This window comes from Pholis gunnellus (genome assembly GCF_910591455.1).
Source record: "Pholis gunnellus genome assembly, chromosome: 3".
Lineage (NCBI taxonomy): Eukaryota > Metazoa > Chordata > Actinopteri > Perciformes > Pholidae > Pholis > Pholis gunnellus.
This window is the reverse complement of record NC_136529.1, coordinates 27,724,060-27,750,190: the sequence shown is the minus strand read 5'-3', so window position 1 is coordinate 27,750,190 and position 26,131 is coordinate 27,724,060. Positions and strand designations below refer to the sequence as shown.

Here is a 26,131-nt window from a genome sequence, read left to right as displayed (position 1 = left end):
GGGGTTGCAAATACATGATATTTTTTATTTAATTTTTTTCACGTTGATTACCCTAATTAAGGCAAGCAGAAGAAGTTTCATACAGAAAAAGTACTTTAAAATATTTTTTTGAAACGGGTCAATTTGACCCGCAACATAACAGGAGGGTTAAGGGGCGGGACTTAGCGAAGGGTTAATTAGTGCTGTGGAAATGTGCATTATGCTATATACGCTATAACTGGCCTTTATTAGCTCCTGGTTTGTCACAGAGAGAATATTATGTATCATACAGAACCAGGACATGAAGGACAAACTTTTTTAAACACACACTCATGACTGCCATCTCCTCTCCGTTGACCTCACCTTGTTGACCCTCCTGACTACTTATTGATACTCCCCTCCCCCCCATCACATTTATCAATACTCCCCGCCGCTTGATAACATCATCAGATTCTCAGATCGATACCCGGCCACTGTTGAATCAAATTATAGCTCCCTGTTATCAATACCCGAGAGTGTGTGTATTCAATTAGAAAGAAGGGCGGATCGATGGCCAGCAGCTACTGCAGCCAATCCTGAAGCCTTATCAATGCACGCCGGCGTCCTGACAAATGATAACGCACGCGGATCAATAGGTTGTGCTGATGATGATGGTGTCGCCTCGCCCGGGTGCGACCATGTGATGACGATATGTGTAGTTTCCATGAATATACACTACCGTTCAAAAGTTTGGGGTCACTTAGGAATGTCCTTATCTCTCAAAGAAAAGCACTGTTTCTTTCAATGAAGATAACATTAAATTAATCAGAAATACACTCTATACATTGTTAATGTGGTTAATGACTATTCTAGGTGGAAACGTCTGGTTTTTAATGAAATATCTACATCGGAATATCTGGAGCATCACATTTGTGGGTTGGATTATACTCTCAACATGGCCAGAAAAAGAGAACTTTCATGTGAAACTCGCCGTCTGTTCTTGTTCTTAGAAATGAAGCTATTCCATGAGAGAAATTGCGAAGAAACTGAAAATTTACACTAAATTGTCTGGGTGACCCCAAACTTTTGAACGGTAGTGTAGATGTATTTGGGGATTTGCCCCAGCATACTATGTGTTGCCATTTATTTTTTACCATTTACCATTTACCATTTACGTGACAAGAAATGCGAGACATTTTGGATATATAGTTTTCACTGTTCTCCAGAAATTTTACTTAAAAAAAGAGAAAAAAAAACGCCCCAAAACTGAAAGTTTCCAGATCGACCACTGCTGTGTTGTTCTGTCTACTACACGGGTAGTTTTACCTCTTCAGGCTTTTTCTTTTCTCCATGTACAGAAGTATAGAGCTGGCAGTTGGTCCTGAGTAACCAGTCGCCTCACCCTGGCTGTCATTAAACTGTCATATTTGTACTGAACTCTTTGTCCTTAAGTAAAGGTGCAGAGCAGTTTTCATACCTGCCACTCAGTCCATCCAAGACTTCAGTCATGGGCGTGATTTCTCACCAACTGCCTGTTAAATATTCTGTGGGTATTCATTTTCCCCAAAATAATGCCCTGGAACCAAAGGGACGGACAAAGCTCCACCCCTTTTAGATGACTCACCTGAGCTGAGACGAAAGAAGAAATGCAGATTGTTGTTGTGCCACTAAGAAGAGACACAGACACTGAGAGACGATAAGTCAGGGCATCTACTTTTTAAAGAAAGAAAAAAGAAGTCTAAAAGTGAAAGTATTTTCAGATAGTTTTGAAGTGGAGAAAGTGAACTGGCTGATGTTTTAACTGTGTACCCGCTGTGTTTCCTTCTTCCCTTGGAGGTGGATCTCTCCTGTCCTGTCTGTCAGGACATCTTTAAAGATCCTTAACAACTTCCTCTGAGTGAGTTCATCTACAGGAGAGAAAAGAGGAAAACTACAACTCTGCTGCTTCAACCTGCTGACGCTCCACACACTGAATGTGAGTTTGACTAAAAACAGTGAAGTTAGTAGAGGAGGGAGGGGAGCCATGACTGATGTACTTTCTGTGTTTTCAGCTTCACTCAGAGACTAAATGGCTTCCAGATCAGAGGAGGATCTCTGCTGTCCGGTCTGTCATGAAGTCTTTAGAGATCCTGTTGTTCTGTCATGTAGCCACAGCTTCTGTAAAGACTGTCTGAAGAGCTGGTGGAGAGAGAAACCACTACGGGAATGTCCAGTTTGTCAGAGAAGATCTTCAAAGTCAAATCCACCTCGTAACCTGGTGTTAAAGAACCTTTGTGAGTCCTTCTCACTGGAGAGAGATCAGAGAGCTTCAGAGACTCTCTGCAGTCTGCACTCTGAGAAATTCAAACTCTTCTGTCTGGACCATCAGCAGCCAGTGTGTGTCGTCTGCAGAGATTCAAAAGCACACAACAACCACAGATTCAGACCCATCGATGAAGCTGCACAGGATCACAAAGAGGAGATCCAGAACTCCCTGAAGCCCTTAAAGGAGAAACTGAAGCTCTTTGAACAAGTTAAAGGAAACTGTGATCAAACAGCAGAACACATGAAGGTCCAGGCCCGACGCACAGAGAGGCAGATTAAGGAGCAGTTTAAGAAGCTTCACCAGTTTCTAGAGGAGGAAGAGGAGGCCAGGATGGCTGCACTGAGGGAGGAAGAGGAGCAGAAGAGTCAGATGATGAAGGAGAAGATGGAGGCTCTGAGCAGAGAGATAGCAGCTCTTTCAGACACAGTCAGAGCCACAGAGGACGAGCTGAGAGCTGAAGACGTCTCATTCCTGAACAACTACAAGGCTGCAGTGGAAAGAGTCCAGCAGCGCCCCCTGCTGGAGGATCCACAGCTGCTCTCAGGAGCTCTGATAGACGAGGCCAAACACCTGGGCAACCTGGCCTTCAACATCTGGAACAAGATGAAGGACATGGTCTCCTACAGTCCTGTGATTCTGGACCCAAACACTGCTTATCCAGAACTCATCCTGTCTGAAGATCTGACCAGAGTGAGACGAGGAGAGAGACAGCAGCTTCCTGATAATCCAGAGAGGATTGATGGTTACAGGTCTGTTCTGGGCTCTGAGGGATTTAACTCAGGGACTCACAGCTGGGATGTCCAGGTTGGAGACAGTACATTCTGGTCACTGGGTATGTTAGCAGAGTCTGTCCAGAGGAAGGGAGACATACTGTCTGGATTATGGAGAATATGGTTCTATAATGATATATACTCAGCAGGGTCACTACCAGCTCCATCCACTGATCTCTCAGTGAAGAAGAAGCTCCAGAGGATCAGAGTGAATCTGGACTGGAACAGAGGAAAGCTGTCGTTCTCTGATGCTGATACTAACACACACATACACACCTTCACACACACTTTCACTGAGAGGATGTTTCCATACTTTCGCACTAACAATGTCCTGCCACTGAAGATATTACCGGTGGATGACTCTACAGGAACAGTGTGCAGTAGCAGTTGGTGGCCTTTCAGTTAAGGTCCCAGTGAAACGGAAGTGAGAGCGTCTATGACGTATTCCTGAGTGAAGTGTAATATTTGAGCGATGTACAGCTACAAGAGGGATGTAAAGCAAATCCTTTGCATTTGATTGGACCACTGTGATTAGAATGTAGCGTGATACAGAGCTACAGAGGACTGTGGCTCCACACAAACCTCCCTTGTAGCCAACATTTGATGATTGATGGACGGATGTCATGATTTTTTTTGGTTAAATTTAGTCTGTACTCTTATGTAAGCACACTTCATTTTGTTTCATGGGAAGAAAAGAAAATTAGAATTTGATATAAAAATACGAAGAAATTGATTTGTTAGTATTTAGTTTTTTCATATTTTATTAAATATGTGCACAACACACAACCGAGATGTGACGTGAAAGGGTTAAAGGGGTATTTTTCTATTTCATCTGGACTTTAATGTCTGTTTTGATTCAAGGGGACATATCATGAAGAACACCCAGTCAGTTCTTCCAATGTCACTTGCAGCCTCATTTGAGTTTACTGCCCCCTCATCTGAGTATGTCCACATAGCACCATGTATTTCTCACAAGCCAATCAGAGCAGACTGGGCTTTTTCAGGAGGTTCGCGTTACTGGCTCACATATCACTTAAAAACAACACAGAGCAGCGAATGTTCGTTTTAAAACGACAATGGCGGCTCCTGCAGAGGTTAGCGTAGATGCTGTAATAGTTTCAGTTATATCAGAACTGGAGAGTATTTCTTCATTGTAAGAAGAGCAAAGAACGGCACTGACGGCTTTCCTTCGATGGAAAAGATGTTGTCGCTCTTTTCCCGACTCACTTCAGCAAGAGTTTGATTGACGGATGGTTCATCCAATCACCTGTCAAGTAATTCTTTGAAAGTTCCTCCTTTTACAAACACTTCCCAATGACAGCTTCTCAGATGGTTGTGTGTAAAAAAACATCTTTTTCTTATTCAGACAAACAGCAGGAGAAAAATGATGTGTTCTTTTAACAATAAAGCATGTAAACACGATCTAGTAATAACACAAAATACTAGTATGTACCTAGAAATCTGCAGGCTATGTCCCCTTTAATGCAGAGTTCAGAATACAATAATAAATACTATGTTTCCTCTTCAGAGAATCAGAATATAGTTCTGTTAAATGTTGCCGAAAATCTGGACTATATATCATTAATGCATTTGTACTGTATAAAGTTATACTTAAATGGCAGTAGACTACCATGCATTGAATATTTGTCTAAATGCTGTCTGTTTGAACTCACACATTGGGGGTTTTCCACTGTTAGTGGACTGTTATTATATGTAAAGAGCACTTGTGTTGTTTATGATGTACACATTCTATTATTTAATCACAGAGAATATCAGAAGAATGTATTTTATAACCTTGTGTAGTTTTAACCAACTTAAAGTTTGCATAAAGATCTGATTCTAGGTATGATTGATACATTCTTCTTTGATTTGGAATGAATATTTTCTGTATAATGTAGTCTCATTAAGAAGAATAAAGACGTATATCTACCATGAATAACGCACGGTTTGACATTATTCCTTTTGGTATGTTTCCTAACTATACTCTATATTACTTGAGTATATTCTTAGGTTGTATGAACATGCTTTCAGTTTAAATTGGAGCACTTGCTGTTTCACATTAGATGTGATCCTAATCTGAAGAAAGTAGCGCTGGCAGTTGGTCCTGAGTAACCAGTCTCCTCACCCCGGCTATTATTAAACGGTCATATTTCTACTGAACTCTTTGTCCTTAACCAGTTACAGTCAAGGTACGGAGCGGTTCTCATACCTGTGTGGATTGTAAGTGGAAAGAAAAGGTTGTGTATGCAACTCAGCCCACCCAAGACCCAAGACCAAAGACCCGATGACCGTTCCGCATAAGCACAACTCTGTTGAGATGATAAGATGATAAGTTAAGTATCATAAGTTAAGATAAGTTAAGATGATAAGTTAAGCCGTTTCGTCTAAACTGAAACTGTTGGCTATGAACCCAAATGGCATAGAACACCGTAACCAGTAGCGACAAAACAAAGGTACTGTAGGTGTGTTGTGGAGCTTCGCTCACCTCTGCTCGGCTGCTCAGCCCTGTCAGGTTGCATTACGGGCAGCAGGTCGGTCGGTCGTTAAAGGTGACGACGGCCCGCAGGAAGCTTCGGGGATCGGTCTGTGGGTAGCTCAGGAGATTTAACCCAGATTTAAATAACTGTTTTGTTTCAGTTATTTCCTTAGAAAGCTCAGCCTGTTTCTTATTTTTTGTTATTTAAACCAAACAATATATTTGCAAGCCGCTTTTCAAGAATTACGTCTTGAATAGAAGCCAATGGCCTTGGAGTCAAAGTGCTGAGAGACAGACTAACACGGCATTTGTTGACAATAAGTATCAACAATAGAACAATCAGAAAATGACAGCCTTCAAGAACATATATTAAAGAGAAATACAAAAAGGCTCTGCAACGTCTGTGTGGATGTTTGTGTTACGAGAATGTTCTGTTGGTATTCCCCAAATATCTAAAACACGAGTGTGTCTGCCAGACAGCATCACATTAACAATGCATCTTTGAAAAAAAAGATTGAAATCTGAAAGATGAAACCAGAGGCAGACATGGTCATAATTAAATTTAAATGTAGATGTAAACTTCATCAGCCAACGTTGACGATTCCCACAGCACTCAAATGCACCGCAACTCAGCCACACGTGTGAGATATACAGGACGCACAGAGAGCAGCCTGCTGCTGAGCTGTTCTAAGCAAATGAATGAAAACAAGCGACGGACGACAGCGGGACGGAGTTTAAACATCGTTATAAAACATGAATGAGCGAAAGAGTGAAAACGTTGTTCTGTAGCCGAGAGCTCAGCAGCAGCGGGATTAAACTCAGAGAGAAAAGTGAGGCAGTGTGTTAAATATTTAAAAAATGATCATGTATTTCTCTGACAACAGATATCGGTCAGTACCACTCACAAGATGCAAACCACAGGGATTCCTCTAAAATGAGGCCTTCGGAATTACAAACACAACAAACTGTTTGAGCTACACCAGCTCTGTTTCTGCCGTTCATGGTGAAACATGAGGGTTGTTGTTAATCCGTTCTTCTTTGCTGCATTGTATGAAGGGAAAAGTTTCGATTTGGACACTTATTAACTGAAAAGACGGCATCGGATACCAGAACATGAGGACGTGTTCGTGAGGTTGCAAGATGTGTAGCGCTACTTGCTCACTTGCGTTTGTCATCTGTGTATCTGCTAGTTGCATTTAAGCCTCGTTCATTTTATCAGTAAAGTGCTACAGCCTGTGTGTGTGTGTGTGTGTGTGTGAGTCAGGTGAGGTAAACAGACCTTGACAGCAGTAATACTCTGTGTAATAGGAACAAGCAGGACGACACAGTGGTGAAGTGGAAACCTTTCATTCGTTTTGCACTCGGCTTTGCTTTCAGAATGCTGCATTTAAAAGCCACCTGTTAGAGTCTCAGTTCAGCTGCAGGAGGACAACTGCAGAAGATGAGGAAGCACGATGAGTTACAACTGTTTCTATTTATCTTTTATCTTTTATCATTTGATTTTTACTTAGTAGTTTTGTGTGAGGAACTTTATTACTTGGTTTGGAAAAGTCCTCTATGTAGAAAGATTAGTGTTACAACATGAGCCACAGACTGTATGTGAAACTGCTTAAACTGTTTTTTTGGAGCGTTGACGTGCGTCAGTGAAGGGAACTGGACAGTTGAGTCAATGCTAAATTCAGTTAAGCTGCAGATTGTCTTTGCAGTTTTTCTTAAAAGAAAAAGCGTCCGCAGGGCTCAGTAGTGCTTCAACCCAACGAAAAAGCGATGCGAGCGCTTTTTAAAAAATCACCACTCTAACCATCGTAGTATGATAGACTATCCTGTGCTTTCTACTATCTATTTGAGCTACTATATATTTGTTTTACATAGTTTTTTCACCATAAGCACCAAACCGGGGACGTTTGCTTCATACTTTGTTGCCGCTCAATCTGACAGTGACGGTGATAAAAGCACAACGCTCACCGGCGACATTCAGTGTCGGCCCGGCCGATCGGCTCAAGGTTTCCGTCTTTGTTATGATGGTGTCTGTCCAAAATATAAAGCTCAGGACAGACAGACTGCTGCATTTACTACAGTGACGTCACCAGCGCTTTTCTGAAAGGTTCAGAGAGTTTGAACTTGAGGCGCTCTGAGCGGCCGCACTAAAAAAGGCAGAAAGATACGGTGGGTTTCTGTTCTTGAGGCGGCCGCACACGGTTGTATACGCTCTCTCCTCATCTGGAACACTTGAAAATAGACGCTGCCAGTGGACACAGGCCCTGACATCGTCTATGCCAAAATGAAGGAGATCTTTCTCTATCTAGAAGTCTAGATGTACTGATTTTACTTTTGGCCACAGAGATGCTTGCGCTGTCCTATTTTATGATTTCCACAAACACAAAGCTCATTGCTCTTTTATTCAAAGCAGCAGCTTAGGCTAGCCTGCTAGTGTCGCGCCGGCTACCTCTGACTGAAGTCTCTGAACTCAGACTTCTGTGTCACCTCCTAAGCAGAGATTTTAACCGGTTCTAAGAACTACACCTACCGTTGGTCACGGAGACACTTTTAGAACTTACGGTGTTATGTCACAACAAGAGAAATGCCTCAGATCCCCGTAGAGCTTTCAGGACAGCCGAGCACACAGATCATTAGTTGGGGTTGTTGTCAAAGTTATGTTCAAGGTGAGTTTCTTGCGTCCTGCAAAGCCATTCATTCTTAAGCCCACTATTCCCAACAACAGGAAAATGATGCTTTATTTCCTCACCGTAACCCAATTTGACTCCACATTCATTCTTTAAGAGACAAAATCCACCGCTTTGTCTCCAGCATGCCTGTGTCCCTGATCTCTGCAGGACGCTGTGTGAGTCTGACTTAAAGTCCAACACCAGCACAGAGCCTCCACTGCTGTTCTCCCTCCATCTGAATAAAACATGCTACTGAGTCAATTCAATTTAAAGCCAAACAGAACAAGAACAAAACCCAACAACTCCTGGCTGAAACCTGAACCTTGTTAATTTGCTGTATCCATCTTTTATGTATCATTTTTCTCTCTCAGGGTTGGCGTACCACTGACATGTTGCACGTCATAGACCCCCGTTCTGACTCACAACCGGTCAAATACTGAGACTGTTGACTTTGTGTCCCTCGGCGTCTGATATTGATGCACGAGGCACCCTTTAGCGTCCGTATGGGACATTCGACTAACTCCAATGTAAACCCATCCGCGTCATTGACAAGCCACGATGACCGCTTCATCCTCAGATATTAACGCTATGTCTCCGCAAGATGCAATAAGCACGTGAACCGTAGGGGCCGCATGGAGCTGTGACACACAGTGCTTGATTTTTGGAGCCTTAAATAGCATCCAAGAATGAACAATATAGCAATCATGCTGTCCAGACGTTCTATACAATCCTGAGTTCTCTCTCATGCTCTTTCATACATGAATAAAACATGCTCTGTGTTAAAGAAAGCACGCTGACCCTCCCCCCCCTCAATCCACACGATGTTCATCTTGGAAAGCTTGGATTTTAATTATTCAGCGATGTCGTGGGAGGTGGAGGAGACGGCTGTTAATGCTCGCTCTGCTTGTCTGAACTAAGAATCCATCGAGGTCGCGTCTAATGACCTGCTTATGAGTCTCAAGGATGCGCCGCAGCGAGCAGACCGCCGTCATCAGCGCTCATTAATGAATGTATTGATCTGGTGTGCTGCGCGACAATGAAGGTCTAGTAAGTTTGTGGAGAGTCATGCAATGTTACCGGTGTGTGTGTGTGTGTGTGTGTGTGTGTGTGTGTGTATGTACGAAAGTATTGTATGTCTTTCGCATCACTACAATGATGAGTTTTTGTGTGAACCTGATTCCACTCTTTCAACCTTCCTCTTTACCCTCTGTAGGCTCCAAAGTTTAGAAATAATCATCTTTGGCTTGAGAGGTTAAACATTATCAGAGTAAATCACAATACAATAAATAGCTCAGACAACAATAACAGACGTGGTGTCAGTGTTTAACAAGTGTTTGGTATCTTCCAGCGAGTAGTTTTATGAATTATCTGGAAAGGGGGTGAACAGGATCAATTTGTCAGAGCCTTTGATTCATTGATTGCTGTCAGGATTTAAAGAGAATTTCATCAAAAGTATCGAAAAATGTTTTAGAAAATATTACCGACCGTGCCTTTGAATCCATAACTCACATACGGTTTCTCAATAAAACAACCGGTAACGACTTAAAAAGCTGCATTAATAAATATTCAGAATACATTTTTTGAAGCCTCCGAGCAGAAAAGCCTGTTTTGTTTTGCTTTGCTTTGCTCGGCTGAGCGGAGGTGAGGAGACGTGGCTCAGTGAAGAGAGAGAAACTTGAAAAGAGCCTACGAGTGAACAAAGATGGGGAAAGGAAATGTCACATAAGAGCTAATGCATCACAATAATGATGCGCTAATGCTGCTTGGTGATCTCCGTCTTTGATCCAAATAACAGGGACAAAAACAACACAGGGCCACTTCAAGCAGAGGACATCGCTGAGGATACGACGGCCTCGGAGGAGCACCGTACATTTGGTGCTCGTGCCCCATTATGTGCTTTACATGTGGCAGTTATTTATAAGTTTGCACACCAGGATCCAGAGGGAGATATTACAGTCCGGATGAAAAGTCAATCTGACATGAACAACATTTATCAATCTACAGAAGCACGAGGTACAGACAACATTCATATTTTATGGCTAACAACAGGAATCTGGCAGCGACCTGTCAATCACAGTAAGCCCCGCCCTAAAGCATACCCTGCTTTATGGTCTGTTTGACTCTAAATGGACCATAATTTACTAAATGAACATCATGAACACAAATGTCTAAGAGGATAAAATGATGAAGTGACATTTTGGATGGACATCTTGACAACTTGACTGGTTGGTGCAGGCGTTTGCCTGTTGACCTAAATACTCTATACCTTTTTAAATGAATCACTGAGCTGATCCTGTCCGTCTGCTTCATGTGCATTTGCATCCTAACCCTGTTACTTTTTTTGTATCGCTTTGTGACAATCCATAGTGTCTTAAAGTCAAAGAAGGATCAATTATTGCCTCTTTTAAAAGGATAGCAGTTAAATCATCCGCCTGCTCGAGTGCAGCCACACCTGCAGCCTGTTTATCTGCACACACGCCGGTATAATTAATGTCACAGACTCGGAACGCAGATACATTTGGCTGTCAAAGAGCCGCTCACTGTGATTTAAACGTCTGACACGACACGAGTGACGAGCATCGACACACACACGCGCACACACACACACACGCACACAGGTACACACACATACACTATTCTCACTATTCTTCAATGTCGCAGCCACTTGCACTTCAAATTACACACGTCTCAACAACACACGCTCGTGCAGAGACTGATGTACAGCCCATAATCTTCATGACAGCTAACATGTCTATAATTACACAGCATGCTTCCACGGCAGCCATTAAAAAGATCTGAGACAATAACTTCAGATGTCAGATCTGCTCACCAGCGTGTGAAGGTTGATCTGTTCCACATTAAAATAATACATTTAAATACAAATCTTTCTTTATGACTCCATTATAATCAACGCATTCAGCGACTACACTGTGAAAACATGCAAAGTTGTGGCAGAACAAACTTTTCATGCTGATTGAAAAGCCAAACTTTTGTCTCCTGACGCGCAACATAAAACCATGAAATCATGAAGTATATGAACTACTTCAGCTGTCAGTGTGTGAATGCTAATCTGGTCTCGTTTTAATTACCCAGATCTCAACTCTTTACTGATCAGCACAAAAAACAACAACAATGTTAATGCCGATTGAGAAGCTTAACTTCGGTCTCTCGGGGCTACAGCTGCACAGAATCCACGAGTTCAACTGCTCTCAATAGTAATGTTGATAACGAACCACCGCCGTCAACCTGACTGAGTGGTTTTGTTGTCTAAACCTAACGTCCTGTGAAGACAGAAGTTTATTTTGAAAAGACACTGTAAAGAGGACAAGCCGTCCCTGACAAAACTCCCGCTAGAGGGTTTACCTAGAGCGTCTTAGAGGGTTTACCTAGAGCATCCTAGAGGGTATACCTAGAGCCTCCTAGAGGGTTTACCTAGAGCATCCTAGAGGGTTTACCTAGAGCGTCCTAGAGGGTTTACCTAGAGCGTCCTATGGGTTTACCTAGAGCGTCCTAGAGGGTTTACCAGAGTGTCCTATGGGTTTACCTAGAGCGTCCTAGAGGGTTTACCCAGAGCGTCCTAGAGGGTTTACCTAGAGCGTCCTAGAGGGTTTACCTAGAGCATCCTATGGGTTTACCCAGAGCGTCCTAGAGGGTTTACCTAGAGCGTCCTAGAGGGTTTACCCAGAGCGTCCTAGAGGGTTTACCCAGAGCGTCCTAGAGGGTTTACCTAGAGCGTCTTTGACGCACTGAGGTTAGATATGTTGGTCTTTTACCAATCAGACTTCTTGTAGTGATGTCACTTTGTTCCCACATCTTTGTTATTATTATTGAGAGGAAAGATGGAAAAAAAACGACAAAAACAAGACCGGAATAACGTTTCATGGTATCCTACACACAATTCGCATTAGCTGCATGTAAAACTTACTTTATCCAAACGGCTGCGGTTTTGAGAACGTTTCTTGTGGTTTTCCGACATTACGGTGAACAAAGTGAGGCTCTAGGTTCCTAATTGCTGCTCCTGTGTAATTTCTGCTGAACTTTTGGTTTGAGTCTATTATCAAGCCGTAGCGGTTGTCATCTCGCTGTGCATTTGGAGCGCGTCGCATGCACAGCACGTACCTGGCGGCGGCGTCACAGGGAAGGCCTCCTGTCAAGCAAACATGACAGGCGATGACAGACACTGCTGGGGCTGATGAATAGTTTATTACCCACCTGCTGTCAAAACACCAAACATCCATCTGCGGCTCCACTCACAATCAACTTCAGCTCATTCAAACAAGCTGGGTGTTTTTATGTATCTTAATATTTCAGGCTAGATGTTTGTCCTTTTCATTATTTAGATTATATCTTCCGTCTCCATCTCGTGTCTCTGAAGGAGGTCAACTTAGCAAAACATTTGTCTGAAAAGTTATAGGTTTCACTTAATAAAGTATTTTTGCACCATTTAGATGTTAAAATACTGGATTCAGGTGATTAATTCCATCTTTTACAAGCACAAATTACTCCACGTTAATACAAACAACAACATCCTGCTTTTCAGTTGTTGTTCAGCGTCTGATATATATATATATATATATATATATATATGTGTGTGTGTATATGTATATAAATATACATGGTGAGATTCAAAGTTTTTGTCGCAGTAACACCTTTTCTTTATGTTTTGATCTCCTTTGGGGTGCAGTACCAGTAGTGGCCACTAGATGCCGGCAATCAAAAGATCTCCAGGGTTTTCTTTGGATCCTCTGCAGTCTGCTCAGTGGTTGGATTGAAGAGGTTTAAACTGTGATTCATCAGTCCGTGGTATGTTCAGCTGGTATTCCAATAGTGTTAGCCCAACACACACTGGCTTTGCTCTTCTCTATACGAACTATGTCACTCTCACAACAACTGGCTCGAGATAAGGCCTTTCGTTTGGCACACGGGAGAAGTTTTAATTCTACACAGACCTTTAAGCAACACAGCTGTACATATTCCAGCTTGTTATCGGGTGCATTATTGTGCAATCGTGCATGAAAGACCATTAAAAATATAGAGTCGTCATCTCAGCCATCTGACTCATATGAATCAAGATTTTTTGGCAGGTGATGCCAAACTTTTAAATGTAATGTGTAACCATTTGTATGCGTGAGTGGGGTTTAACCCCCACAGCAGTTTTTACGTTTTTATTAGGCTTTATAGTTTGTGTCCCTGTTTGTTTCATTTTTTGACGCTGTGCCTCCATCTTCTGGAGGACACAAGTACAACCGCTGCATCTTGTTTTTTGTTGTGCTGTTCTTACCATCCAAAGGCTCTCAACATGGAAGAGATGAGGGACAACATGGCAAAATCCACTCCATGAGGCTAATGTGAGGGCTCTCTAGTCTACATCAGACCTATGAAGTGAGTGTCTTCCAAAGTTACACGTTTTTTTAGTCAATTTCTTCTGTGTATTGCCCGTTACCACATATCACCATGGAAACCCTGTCTGGGTAATAACATCGGTCAAAAAAACACAGTAATTATGGAAGGTTTGATTTGATCATGAATAAAATAATACAATTAAATAATGAAGAAAAAACATGAAGAAAATATAGAGCTGCAGCTAAAATATCAGATATATAGTATACATATATACTGTATGTATATATATATATATAGATACATATATACACACATTTTACTTTTACCTGCAGCATTATATTTCATTAGGTATTATAGTTTATTGCTATATTTTAGCTGCAGCTCTATTCTGTCTTAGATTTTATTCACACAACTATAAATATAAAGGCCTATTTGTATGAGCACTGTTAGAGGGAGTCTGAGATCCAAGAATTCAATTACCAATGACTGCTCTGATGTGGATATGACGATAAAGAACGTGAGCTATTTATTAAAGGGCTTTGATTTTTTTTTTTTTAATCTACCCTCAAGTAAAGATAAGTCAAATATGTTATCGAAATGTGTACTTGTTTTCAGTAACAACGAACAAGAAATAATAAAGAAAACCACGTGTTGATTCCACTGTGAAAGGGGCATGTTGTCAATAAAGTTTCTCCTTCTAAAGTCATTTGGGGTCAGTGGGGGCGGACTCATGCACTATACTTATCCTCATATCCCCTCGGCTTAAATAATAAACCACTTAAATAAACTCAAAGGGGATATGCAAAATGGTTTCTGTCATAACTAAGATCGTGTTCGTTGAGTTACAGTCTCACACAAACTTCACAATGTAGGCGGTCAAACGCTGTGAAGAGCAGTGAGGAGACTTACATTACTGCCACACAATCACCTTCACGTCGGATTCTTTACAAACTGATCATTAAAATGAACACTTCATTTCTTTTAAATATTTTTTTCATTTTGTAAGTTGTTACTAAACAATGCGAAAAAATGGTTGTGTAAATCCACGTTGTGTAAGTTTAAATCAGGTCATGCCCGAATCAGCCCTGATAAGTGTTTCCGGTCTGTCAGTGAGGGCTACCTTCAAAATAAAAGCAGAAAACACTGAGAGGGCAATGAGGAACACTGAGCAAAGAAAAATACAAACTGTACATCATTCAAGAGACATTCTCATTTATCTCCAAAGAGGAAATGGAGCAAACATACAAGATATTTGTGACAGACAGGTGTTGGTAATTTATATATATTTTGACATACATCAAAACAATATGATTTAATGTGAGCATTATTTCACAAAGTTGTGTGGTTTTAATTAGTGATACTGATTAATCAGCATACTGTAGCCAAAGCTGTACACACAGTGAGGGGAGAAGATCCTCATTCCTCTTTGGAGATAATGTTTAAATGTCATGTTTAATGTTAGATTAGACAATTAAACATTAGATTTCAAATCACACACAAGTACAAAGTGTTACGGATGAAAAATAAAGTCCACCTGTATGATTATCTACAGGTTTTCCATCAGCATTATGAGGCTCTTATGTTATAAATATTGTGTACTGCTCTGGGTTGTAGTTGTGCGACTCTAACCTTCAATAGTAACCAGCAAGACATGTTTTCTCTACATGTATGCACATATTGGTAATTGCCTATGAGTATATTTATGTGTATATTATTTCATTCCATTAATTCTTTTAGTTTTTTCATACATAATGGAAGTTATGGCTCTCAGTGGTTTTATTCTGACAGATGTGAGCTACGTGATAACAGTTGACTTTGCTCAAACTGTATTTATTTTGAAGGTTCAGTCCGGAAATAGTATGTTTCTTGTCTTCGCCTCAGTCCGGTACGCTTCTCTGTCAGTGTCAACTCGGAACCACAGAGAAGAAGATGGCGGCGCTACGAGTCTCGGTGCTATCGGGGTGTGGGAGAGTGTGTCTCCTCCTCACACCGAAAACTATCAAGACCCCCGTGGTAGGTCGATTGATGGAGTATTATGTTTATCACCCAGGACGGAGTGTCTTTAGAACAACATATTTAATATAAATGTACTGCTGTGAGGTGTCCTACTGTTAGCCAAGTAGCTACATGTTAGCCTGGTTGAGACAAGGTCACTCGTGTTCTCACACATTTGTAGGCTCTCAGCATTAACCGTGACACCAGCTACTCTTATATGTTGGCACTCTGTAAGCAGAGAGATCGACATGGCGTCAATTACTGCGACAACAAACGCAAAAGATCTAGAAAACGTTGGTGGCTACACGGAGCAAGCTGACCGGTTAGCTAACGCTAGCTAGATCATGAAGTCGTGTCAAACTACCCGGCAAAATTTAAAAAGTTAGCTCAACTTAAACTTGTACCATAAGGTACAGGGATACGGATCCGGACGCCACGTTATGTGTTGTTAGTGTTTGTAACTGTTTTGATATTGACATGTTTCACGTTGTAAAGATGTTTTCGGCATAAACTGCAACGGCTAAAGTAGCTAACCGGCACGCTAACGAGTTAGCATTTCAAGGACTGAAAGGACTTCCGGTAATCAAAGCAGTCTTTAGCCGTTTTTTGGTGTGATGGATGGATAGATAGATGATAGATATATAGATATGTTAGGTAGACAGACAGATATATAGACAGATATAGATTGATTGATAGACAGACATACAGACAGACAGACAGATGGGTAGGTGGATGGATAGATAGATAGATAAACTACTAGTCCACTATGTGTTCCATTATTTGGAACTTTTAAATGGTGTGTCACTTGTCCACTAGCAGACACCACTTCACCATTTCAAGTCCCAAATTTGTAAATATGCGCTTTTCCTGTGTAGCTTGGTTTTAGGCTGGAGGTGTGTGTGTGTGTCTGTATGTGGCTGTGTGTCTGTCCTGATACAGGGGTGCTGTCATGTGATGCCTCGTTACAGAAGTGAAGGGCAGTTTCATGAGTACGACCAGCGTACGTGCTACAAGCAAGGGCGTTATGATGAACTGCACTTCAAAATAGTATCAATATTGTGACTGGAGGGGAACTTAATACTTACTAGAGCTGAATCGATTAGTTGACAGACGGTAGTAATTAAGCATCTGTTTTGATCATCTTTGGATCATGTTTCAAGTAAAAAATGCCGAGCAGTTCCTCGTTGCTCCAACCTCTGAGATGTGAGGGTTTGCTGCTTTTCTTTGTCTCTGGTGATGTAATCAGAATCTCTTTGGCTTTAGACTGTTGGTGGGACAAAACCAGCAAGGTGCAGATGTGTCACTGATTCTCCACAAATTGGGATTTTCAATTTTATTTACATGTTTTATAGACAAAAGCATTTTTTATCGAGAAATTACTCAGCAGACTAATTGGTATATGATATAGAATAATGGTTAGTTGCTGTCCCACTTGCTAACAATCTATTTAAACCACAACAAGAGGACTTTCTTGGACTTTAAAATTCAAATTATCTATATCAGATAAACACTCAGTACAAAGACTTGTGTTTGGTTACTGTAGTAAAGCTTTGATTGTTTTGTCATATTTCCATTATTAAGCTGACGTATAACTTCATAGTGTCTTAGTTGCTCAAAATATAAGGTGACTAGAAATGGCAACAATATTTTCGGTTTCGTCGACCAATCTGATGGTTGGAAACCGCGTCTGAAAGTTAGTGTTAACATCTTTATGATTTTAGAATAGAAACAGGGTTTTAAGACTTCACATCAACAAGATTGGGGCTGCTGATCTCTACATTATTACTTTGGTCTTACCATTTCATTAGTGTCTATTTTCAGGTGTTTTGTCCAAAAAAACAACAATACTCGCGTCTGGTTTGCAAGAACCAGTGAATTCTTTCCATTTTCTCTCAAAATGACTCGAAGAACTAACAGATTAATCATTTGTTTCATTCGTGGTGTCAGTCAGTCTTAAAACAGAATATGAAGTCTTTGGAGGTTTTTAATAATCACGTGTATGTTATTGCAGTTGGATGATTTTTTAGTGGAAGACTTAACTGGAATCTTGTGTTCTTTGTTTCTCGTAGGCCAAAATGTCATTCGCCAGTTTGCCCCGGAGCAAGAAGGTTGCCCTGACCACGATGGGCGTGGTCACAGCCGGGGGGGCGGGGCTCGCCCTGATGCTGCACCAGTCCGTCAAAGCCTCTGACCTGGAGCTCCACCCCCCCAATTACCCCTGGAGCCACGCTGGACCTCTGTCCTCTCTGGACCACGCTAGGTAGGATGGATGGATGGACACACACGCGTCCTCCAGTGTCTGCATTCGTTTTGGCCCTTTTTATAGTCTGACTTTGTCTTCCTGTCTCGCTCTTTCTGCAGTATTCGTCGTGGCTACCAGGTGTATAAGCAGGTGTGTTCGGCCTGCCACAGTATGGAGTACCTGGCCTTCAGAAACCTGGTGGGAGTGTCGCACACAGAGGCCGAGGTTAAGACCATCGCAGAGGAGGTGAGGCTGTGTGTGTGTGTGGGAGTCCATGGTGGTGCGGTTTTAAATTGATCCCTCACTGTCTTAGTATTTCACAGTTTACACGTTTTTGATGAATGTTATTTTGGTTATTTTCTTAATCTGCGGTTATAGTCTTGGTTTTCAGCCATACTTAAAAGGTTCCTTGTGTTCAGGTGGAGGTCGTGGACGGTCCCGACGAGAGCGGAGAGATGTTCACCCGGCCGGGAAAGCTGTCGGACTACTTCCCAAAGCCCTACTCCAACCCTGAGGCGGCCCGCAACGCCAACAACGGAGCCCTGCCTCCAGATCTCAGCTACATCGTCAACGCCAGGTAACGACCGAAAGACAGAAAACCTGCACGGTTTAGTCCGACAGCCATGAAATCAACCTGGAAAAATCCACATATCCTCGATGTTCACTTGTCCCGCTGCTCCCCTCAGACACGGAGGAGAAGACTACGTGTTCAGCCTGCTGACGGGATACTGCGAACCCCCGGCAGGAGTGGAGGTGAGGGAGGGACTCTACTACAACCCGTACTTCGTTGGCCAGGCCATCGGCATGGCCCCGCCCATCTACAACGAGGTGCTGGAGTATGACGACGGTACGTGAAGATGCAGATGCGTATGTGTGCTCAGACCTGTCGCACAGATGATGTCAGAGCTGAAAATGCATCGACATCAATATATTTTGAGGGAGCGCTTCTCGTATCCCAGGAAATGTATGTCTTTGTCATATATATATATATCTATATATATAGATATATATATATATATATATATATATATATATATATCTATATATATATATAGATATAGATATCTATCTATCTATCAATCATATTTTCAGTTCGTCCAAAGATGGAAGAACCAACTTTTTACAGTAAAAAACTAAATTAAAAGATGAGGTTGCGTCACTAGAAAAACTAGACCCTAGAACACTAGAAAATAATGTTTTTTTTTAGGTATTAAATACACTAGATTAAAAAAACAGACTTTCCATTCTATTTAAATATATACAGAATTAATACATCACAATCAATTGCTATTTGTTTGTAGAAATACTAGATTGAACTGTTTCATCCACCCCGTGTGTAGGAGAGCGTTGCGTTAACTCACTCTCTGATTCCACAGGAACCCCGGCCACCATGAGCCAGGTCGCTAAAGACGTGTGTACGTTCTTGAGGTGGGCCGCCGAGCCAGAGCACGACCAACGTAAACGCATGGGACTGAAGGTACGACACACACACACACACACACACACACACACATACCCTGGACTGCATCTGAAACTGAAATGTACCGATACTAGCTGGGTACATAAAACATGACTTTTATTTCAATACTTTGTGGCTTCTTTTGTTAAATGAAAAAGGCTTTTTTATAGAGAAACGTGTATAAACTCCTCAAAGTTTTCAAATCTTGAATACACAAGTTGCCATATAAGATACGCATTATACGTACTATACGTACTATACGTACGCACATTTCCAGTGTTGATGAAGGAATCTGTAGCGTGTGTTCTGAACAAGAAGAAACAGGTTAACGTGGAGCTCAATGTGTGTCTTAATCTCTCCGTCCTCCTTCTCCTCCTCCTCTCCAGCTGCTGATGGGCGCCGGCATCGTCATCCCTCTGCTCTACTACATGAAGAGACACAGGTGGTCCGTGCTGAAGAGCAGGAAGATCGCCTACAGGCCTCCCAAGTAAACGGGAGAACAAACTCCCCCCTGACCCGGGCCTAAATCCTACCAGAGAGGGGCCGCGTTCAACGACCCCACAACGCTCACCTCATAACTATCATACGGACAAAAAAAACCCAGAACAGCTGACGAACACACACATGCCTTTCTAAGAGGAGGTGGAGAAATGAGAATATATATGTTTATTCCTAGAGAGCGCTTGTTTTTAGTCGTTGGGTGTGCTAGAACCAGTAGTGTGACAGATTGTTCCTGCATCTGGAATACTTTGGTGCAAGTTTGTGTGTCAGAGAGTTGTGGCGTTCTTGAACGCACCCTCCACAAAAGTTTTGTTTGTTTTATCTGGCAGCAGTTGAGGTCTTGACATCTCGTATCAGCCTCTTTGTCACAAGCCGACTGAGTTGCTTTGACTGCCCGTCTTTGTAAGATGCTAAATAATCACACAGGCGCCGAGAAAATGGTTGCACCAAAGTTTGTGACATCCTCCCCTGTCCTCTCCGCAAAGCCACTCGGTGGATGCAATGCAGCCTCTGTTTTACTGTACAAAAATAAATTATCTTAAAGGAAATGTTCCGTGTGGTGTTCTTCTCTTTCTAGCAGACGTTGCACACAAACACACTTTTTGTTTTTTAATGCTGCGTGTCGTCCTGATCATTCCTGTCTTGACTCGTTGAATCTGCTTCTACGCTTTGTCATGTAAATATTTAATAAACTGGTGAATGAACAATCTTTCTTATGAGGTTATTTGTTCACTTCCAGAACGGAACGTTGCTAATCCCTTCTGAAAGTGTTAGAGATGAATCCGATCGCTCTGCTTCCCGTCTGTATTTCACAAAGTGTACAGAAAAATAATTCGGTCACAAATCAGCTGATCGCTTTTTATTGTTTTTCAACAAAGTTTGACACAGAACAGCCTTCATCTAACATTCACAATGCATTCAACCAATTTAATAAAGATAGAACAACTGCTGGTAAAGCTGTTCATTTATAAAGTAAAGTAAAACTGGAGGCGTCACAACTGAGTCAACGTTTTTCGAAGCGGAGTCTTATTTGCTTCACACAGACTGAACGGCTTGTTCCAGCTGAACGTCGTCTTGTTCGTACTCCGTGGAGCTAAGACGTCTCGACCGCTGACCCTTGTTCTGCTTTTATGAGAAAGGCGGAGCTCATGAGCTCTCACAGCCATCAGGTCGAGATTACAGCAAGATCATTTTAGTATTTACAATTCATCAAAAAATCAACACATCGTGTTGTCAGCTGCGCAAACTATTCTATTCTATCACATTCTGTGTGTACAATGCTGAATTAATAAAATGACATAATGACATGACATCTACAGCGAGTTGTTGTACCAACATATGAGAGAAATGTTACAACCTGACCCCAAAAACTAATTTAGTGTCAGACCTGAACTCTGTGGGCCACACAAACACACAAACTAATATTGTTGAATAAAAAGCTCTCATTATCTTAAATCATAATTTGTATTTCATAATGTTACAACCATAGAAATAGAGCAGCAGTAGAAGGGACTAACGTTGGAGAGATTGACAGCATTTGATAGCAGACACATAGAACTAGTTTGTATCACATTTTGGTTTAAAAGATCTCTAAAATACAGACAGATACACCCCCGGTCTCCCTATTCCACACGTCACCCCCCCCCCCCCTCCCCCCTCCCCCCTGCCTGTAATCATCACATCCTTACATTCATCCCGCCGTTCATTGTGAGATAAATCAACAAGTGTGCGGTTGGTTTAAAGCTGCTTCGGGCCTTCCTCAGGAGCTAATCTGGTTCTGAAAAGGTTTCCCTCCCCGCTGCTTCAACCTGCATTCAGTCGCTACGAGCTTCTTCTGCATCACAACACACACAGATTAGGCTAATGGTATTAGTGGATCTCCCCGGATCATTATTATTGCCCTCATTATCATTATCATTATTATTATTATTATTATTATTATTAGGTTAAAGCTCCGTCACAGACTTGTAACAGAAGGACGGACGTAATTTTTTTCCCGTGAAAACTAAACTGATTTTCTACTTTGGTAATTCAGAAGAAAAGGATGGAATTAGTCTTTGTGTTTGTGTGACAGTTTTTAAAAACAGGCTTCTTACGCTAATCGCACAAACACTCTCGACATTGATTCACATGAGGGAAAACACAAACACACACACACAAGATGGGTTTTTTGTGTCCTGCAAAGTTTGCTAATTTTGCAGAGTTGTTGAATGAAGTAAACTAAAAATGTAAATACGCTGTCTCTCAGTGACACACACACACACACACACACACACACACACACAGCAGAGATTAGCCGCTGTATGGAACCTCAGGGAACCTCATTCACATGGAAAAAGCACTTCTTAATTCTAATTGGTGGCCGGTGTAAATCCTCCACTCCCGTTTAAAGCAGCAGTCAGCGGTTTGTCTTCCTGCTGCTTCACATGTAGCTCAGACTTCCATCCATTCAGCCCGTTCAGTTGACTGGAGAGCACAGGTCCACAGCGGAGAACCCAGAGCATCATCCAGGTTTCACACTGAAAGAAACTCCACTTATGGGACTATTTCTTTTTGTTGTTTTGGTTGTTGCCAGTAGTTTTGTTAGCAGGCTTGGGGGCTCTCTGCTCTCGGGGCGGTTCATTGATCCGTTAGTCGGATCCATCACGATGACGTCCACTCTGGCCTCCATGACGGCAGAAAGCAGGCCGGCGTTCTCCATCGATCGGATTCTGGGTTTGGAGCTGGAAAGACCCGGAAACGGCCTGAAACTCCACCGACCCTGGGCAGGTGAGGAGCACAGAGTTGTTCTTATTGATGAAGCACCAATCTGGTATTTTAGTGTATTTTTAATGTATTGCTTAGTTATACAATTGTAGAACTATTGAATTGACCCATTAGTTCCATTTTGTCTCGGCTCACACATTTATAATATTTAAGTTACTCGTTTCCTGACGTGGGGAATCACAGCTGAGGTATATAAAGTTATTTAATTATTAAATTAAATTATTATTGCAAACACATTTTAGTTTGACACAAATATATTACACAGTGCACCACAATATCCTGTAAATGATTATAACGGTAAAAGTGGGATGTACAAATCTACTTTCTACACTTAGTTTAAAAAGAGGTGAAAAGTTGCTTTTCTATAAATACAAAAATGTGATCCGTGTTTCATTTGTGTAATTATATGACTTCTGAGCGCAGTATCCTTATTTATATTGTCCTTAATTTCCATAAAATGTGTGATATATTTATTCAGTCATTTTCAGTTTTCCAATATTTCCCTTTGCCTGAAAATATTTCAATCAACATTTAGTTTTTGGACAAACCAATTCAACCCGTGGCCGTTGAAAATGTAGCTCTGCTGCAGCTTCTCTGAAATAATAATAATAATAATAAGTTTATTTATACAGCACCTTTAAAAACAGAGTTTACAAAGTGCTTTAACCAGACGCTGTTCTGGGACGACAGACTCTTCACCACACGTTTTCTCATTGAGCCTCTCTCGTCTCTCTATTGATGGATCACAGGATTGTCTCATTATGAAATGAAACTCAACTGAACTGCAAACTAAATGAAACTAAATATCAGTGTTTATTGAAGCACGTAATAGGTAATCATTCCAAAGAAGTCATGTAAAATGTTCTGTTATATTTTGTGAATACATAATAAATGGTTCACTGTAAGGTGGTCAAGGCAAAATAACAACCCATTAAAATGTATTTTAATTGTGTTTATATCCAGAGATCGGAGCCGAGAAGGAGCTCAGAGGAAACGGTACGTGTTCTCAACAACAGCAGCATCATCATCATCATCATCATCATCAGCTGAACTCTCCCAGACCGACATCAAACTGGTACATCGGACGCAGACCGCGCACCGCCTTCACCAACAGCCAGGTAATCAATCAATCAATCAATCAATCAATCAACCAATCAATCAACCAATCAATCAACCAATCAATCAATCAATCAACCAATCAATCAGTCAATCAACCAATCAATCAGTCTGTCCGTCGAACAAACAGATCCTCATTCAACACTGAGTTTCGTTATGCCATGAAGTTGAGGACCCGTCTGTTGATCTCTCTGCTGTGCAGGTGAACGTGCTGGAGACGGTGTTTCAGGTGAACTGTTATCCGGGTATCCAGCTGAGGGAGCAGCTGGCAGGGAGGCTGGACCTGGACGAGGACAGAATACAGGTTCATACAGCACACGATGAGAGTTCAACCCTGGAATGACGATAGCTCTGCGCTGCTTCTTAAACCTCACGTAGCCCCACGGTGCAAAGTCATTACAAACTGTTTCAATCAGCGTAATGGTACATAAACGTACTTTACTAGCAGGACACATTTCTTGTTTAAAAGAGAAACCCACCGAGGCCGTGTTGCAGGTTTTGGCTTAATTAAAAGCCAAATTAGTGTCGACAAGCTTAATGAATTCCCATTAAATATTTCAATTGAGTCTTTAATTTTTAAGCATTTTAAAGTTGCTGTGAGGAACTTGTGTCTGGTTATGAAAGAGTCTCAGGTTAATACTAATGCATCTATCAGACCTCCATCAGTAAAGAGACCATCAGAGAGAAGATGGTCTATTTCTATAGAGTTATTCTTGATGCTCGTCATCGGTGCCACCGGGTCGGATTCTGGCCTCGACCGCCCCTTGTTCTGCAGTCGGAGCTCCAGAGGGAGGAGGAGAGCTCAGCTCCCGGCAGCAGCAGCAGCGTCTCCTCCTCCTTCTCCTCCTCCTCCTCCTCCTCCTCCTCCTCCAGGAGCAGAGCTTCTCCTCTCTGGGAGCCAACAGCGACATCACGCTGCTGGAGACCCAGGACGTATTGCTGGACCCGCTGGAGGGAAGGGAGGCACGGGAGAACCAGGACTGAGAGGGGCAGACTGTCAGACCCTGCTGCAGTAGAATGAGAGGTTTCCTAAAGGGACTCTGGTGCTCAGAGACACGACCACTTTAGTCCACAGGGGGCGCCAAAACCAACACACAGCTAAAGTTCCTTGTTGTAGCTTTAATAATACTCTAATACAAGTAAATGGGTGTAAAAAAGGTACAGAGGACAGTGCTCTATAAAACCAGTAACACAATGAGATTCATGTTTGAGTCTCTCACACGATCATTTATTTTAGCTTATCACACTTTAAATATGAGATACTCAAGTGGGAACAATTGTGAGCGTATAAAATTAAGAAGCAGGTGAGAATAAATGGCCACATAAAACGTTCTTAAAGCTTCTTCTCCTGTGATCTGAGCCACGTTCATTTTCCTCTCTCTCTCTCTCTCTCTCTCTCTCTCTCTCTCTCTCTCTCTCTCTCTCTCTCAGATCTGGTTTCAGAACCGGCGGGCCAAGCTGAGACGTTCCCTCAGAGAAACCCGTCTGCAGCTGGTTCAGACGGCCGTGGCCGACCTCGGGGTCAGAGGTCGAGTGAAGGCGAGTGAAGGCCGAGGTGAGCCGGAGCTCGCCTCCCGTCGGCAGCTTGAGGTGGAGGAAGAGGAGGAGTGACGCTGATGAACTGTGGACATTTATCCATCACTATCTACCAGCTTCTGTCTTTATTCTTCCTTCCTCCCAAATGTCATATCCACCGTACTGAGGACGTTTGTTCTGAGATCTGCTCTGCATCCGTTTGTAATGTTAAGTGTCTGAATATGTGAATAAGTTTCTGTTCTCTAACCTGTACAAAGTCTAATGAATTAAAGTATTTCAATCTCATGTCTGTCCTTTGCATTACTTCACTATAGTCTTTAGTTATTTACATTCTGTACTTTTGTTTTTAAAATACAAACAGTTTCAGAGAAGCAGGCTCTCAATATAATGTATTGTTTATGTTTTAAACTTTTTTATTTGTATTTATTGATTGTTTTTAATCAAATAATGTTTGAAAAAGACATGACAACTGTACAGACAGTATTATAATAGTGTTTCCATTTTCTGCTACTTTATACTTCTACTCTACATTTCAGAGGCAAATATTGGACTTTTAGCTTAACTCTACTTTTATCTTTTTAAGTTAAGTTTAGTATTCAGATCTTTTACTAAGGTAAAAGTAGCAATATTACATTTAAAAAATACTCTGTTACAAGTAAAAGTCCTGCATTAAAAGTTGTACTTAATTAAGTAAAAGCAGAAAAGTATCAAAATATACTTCACTAAAAAGTAAAAGTACTCATTATGCAGAATGATCTATTTCAGAATAACATGAATTAAAATACTGGACTTATTCCGTATTCATTTATAATCTTCCATGCAATTCTTCACGGTGAATACTTTAATTTGGTACTTTAAGTATATTTTGATGGTAATACTTTACTACTTTTAATGCATGTTGTAACAAAGTATTTACAGTGTGTGGTATTACTACTTTTACTAAAGTACAATATCAAAGTACTGCTTCATCCACTTCCATTCTGACGAGGTTTTCTTTC

The 26,131-nt window shown here is 41.6% G+C and overlaps 3 protein-coding genes across 3 annotated transcripts; all 3 read left to right on the top strand.

Moving 5' to 3' along the window:
- The first annotated feature begins 1,625 nt into the window (after nt 1-1,625).
- On the top strand, nt 1,626-4,958 carry LOC306716023 (nuclear factor 7, ovary-like). Its single transcript, XM_079186553.1, has 2 exons — nt 1,626-1,933; nt 2,010-4,958. Exon 2 carries the CDS (start codon nt 2,027-2,029, stop codon nt 3,437-3,439), a length of 1,413 nt encoding a protein of 470 aa, XP_079042679.1. The 5' UTR covers nt 1,626-1,933; nt 2,010-2,026; the 3' UTR covers nt 3,440-4,958.
- A 10,445-nt stretch (nt 4,959-15,403) lies between these two features.
- On the top strand, nt 15,404-20,263 carry cyc1 (cytochrome c-1). Its single transcript, XM_079186629.1, has 7 exons — nt 15,404-15,531; nt 17,583-17,773; nt 17,875-18,001; nt 18,175-18,332; nt 18,442-18,602; nt 19,132-19,232; nt 19,601-20,263. Exons 1-7 carry the CDS (start codon nt 15,448-15,450, stop codon nt 19,703-19,705), a joined length of 927 nt encoding a protein of 308 aa, XP_079042755.1. The 5' UTR covers nt 15,404-15,447; the 3' UTR covers nt 19,706-20,263.
- A 2,100-nt stretch (nt 20,264-22,363) lies between these two features.
- On the top strand, nt 22,364-25,208 carry hesx1 (HESX homeobox 1; the record flags this gene model as incomplete). Its single annotated transcript, XM_079186372.1, has 4 exons — nt 22,364-22,484; nt 23,445-23,599; nt 23,800-23,901; nt 25,029-25,208. The coding sequence occupies 4 exons, from the start codon at nt 22,364-22,366 to the stop codon at nt 25,206-25,208; spliced, it is 558 nt and encodes a 185-aa protein (XP_079042498.1).
- Between the last annotated feature and the right edge of the window lie 923 nt (nt 25,209-26,131).

What these genes read in the sequence shown, in the direction of transcription:
- LOC306716023 (XM_079186553.1), top strand. Translation starts at nt 2,027, where the DNA reads ATGGCTTCCAGATCAGAGGAGGATCTCTGCTGTCCGGTCTGTCATGAA.
- cyc1 (XM_079186629.1), top strand. Translation starts at nt 15,448, where the DNA reads ATGGCGGCGCTACGAGTCTCGGTGCTATCGGGGTGTGGGAGAGTGTGT. An exon ending in TCCTCTCTGGACCACGCTAG is followed by an intron (nt 17,774 to 17,874) that starts GTAGGATGGATG and finishes CTCTTTCTGCAG; the next exon opens with TATTCGTCGTGGCTACCAGG. An exon ending in GTAAACGCATGGGACTGAAG is followed by an intron (nt 19,233 to 19,600) that starts GTACGACACACA and finishes CCTCCTCTCCAG; the next exon opens with CTGCTGATGGGCGCCGGCAT.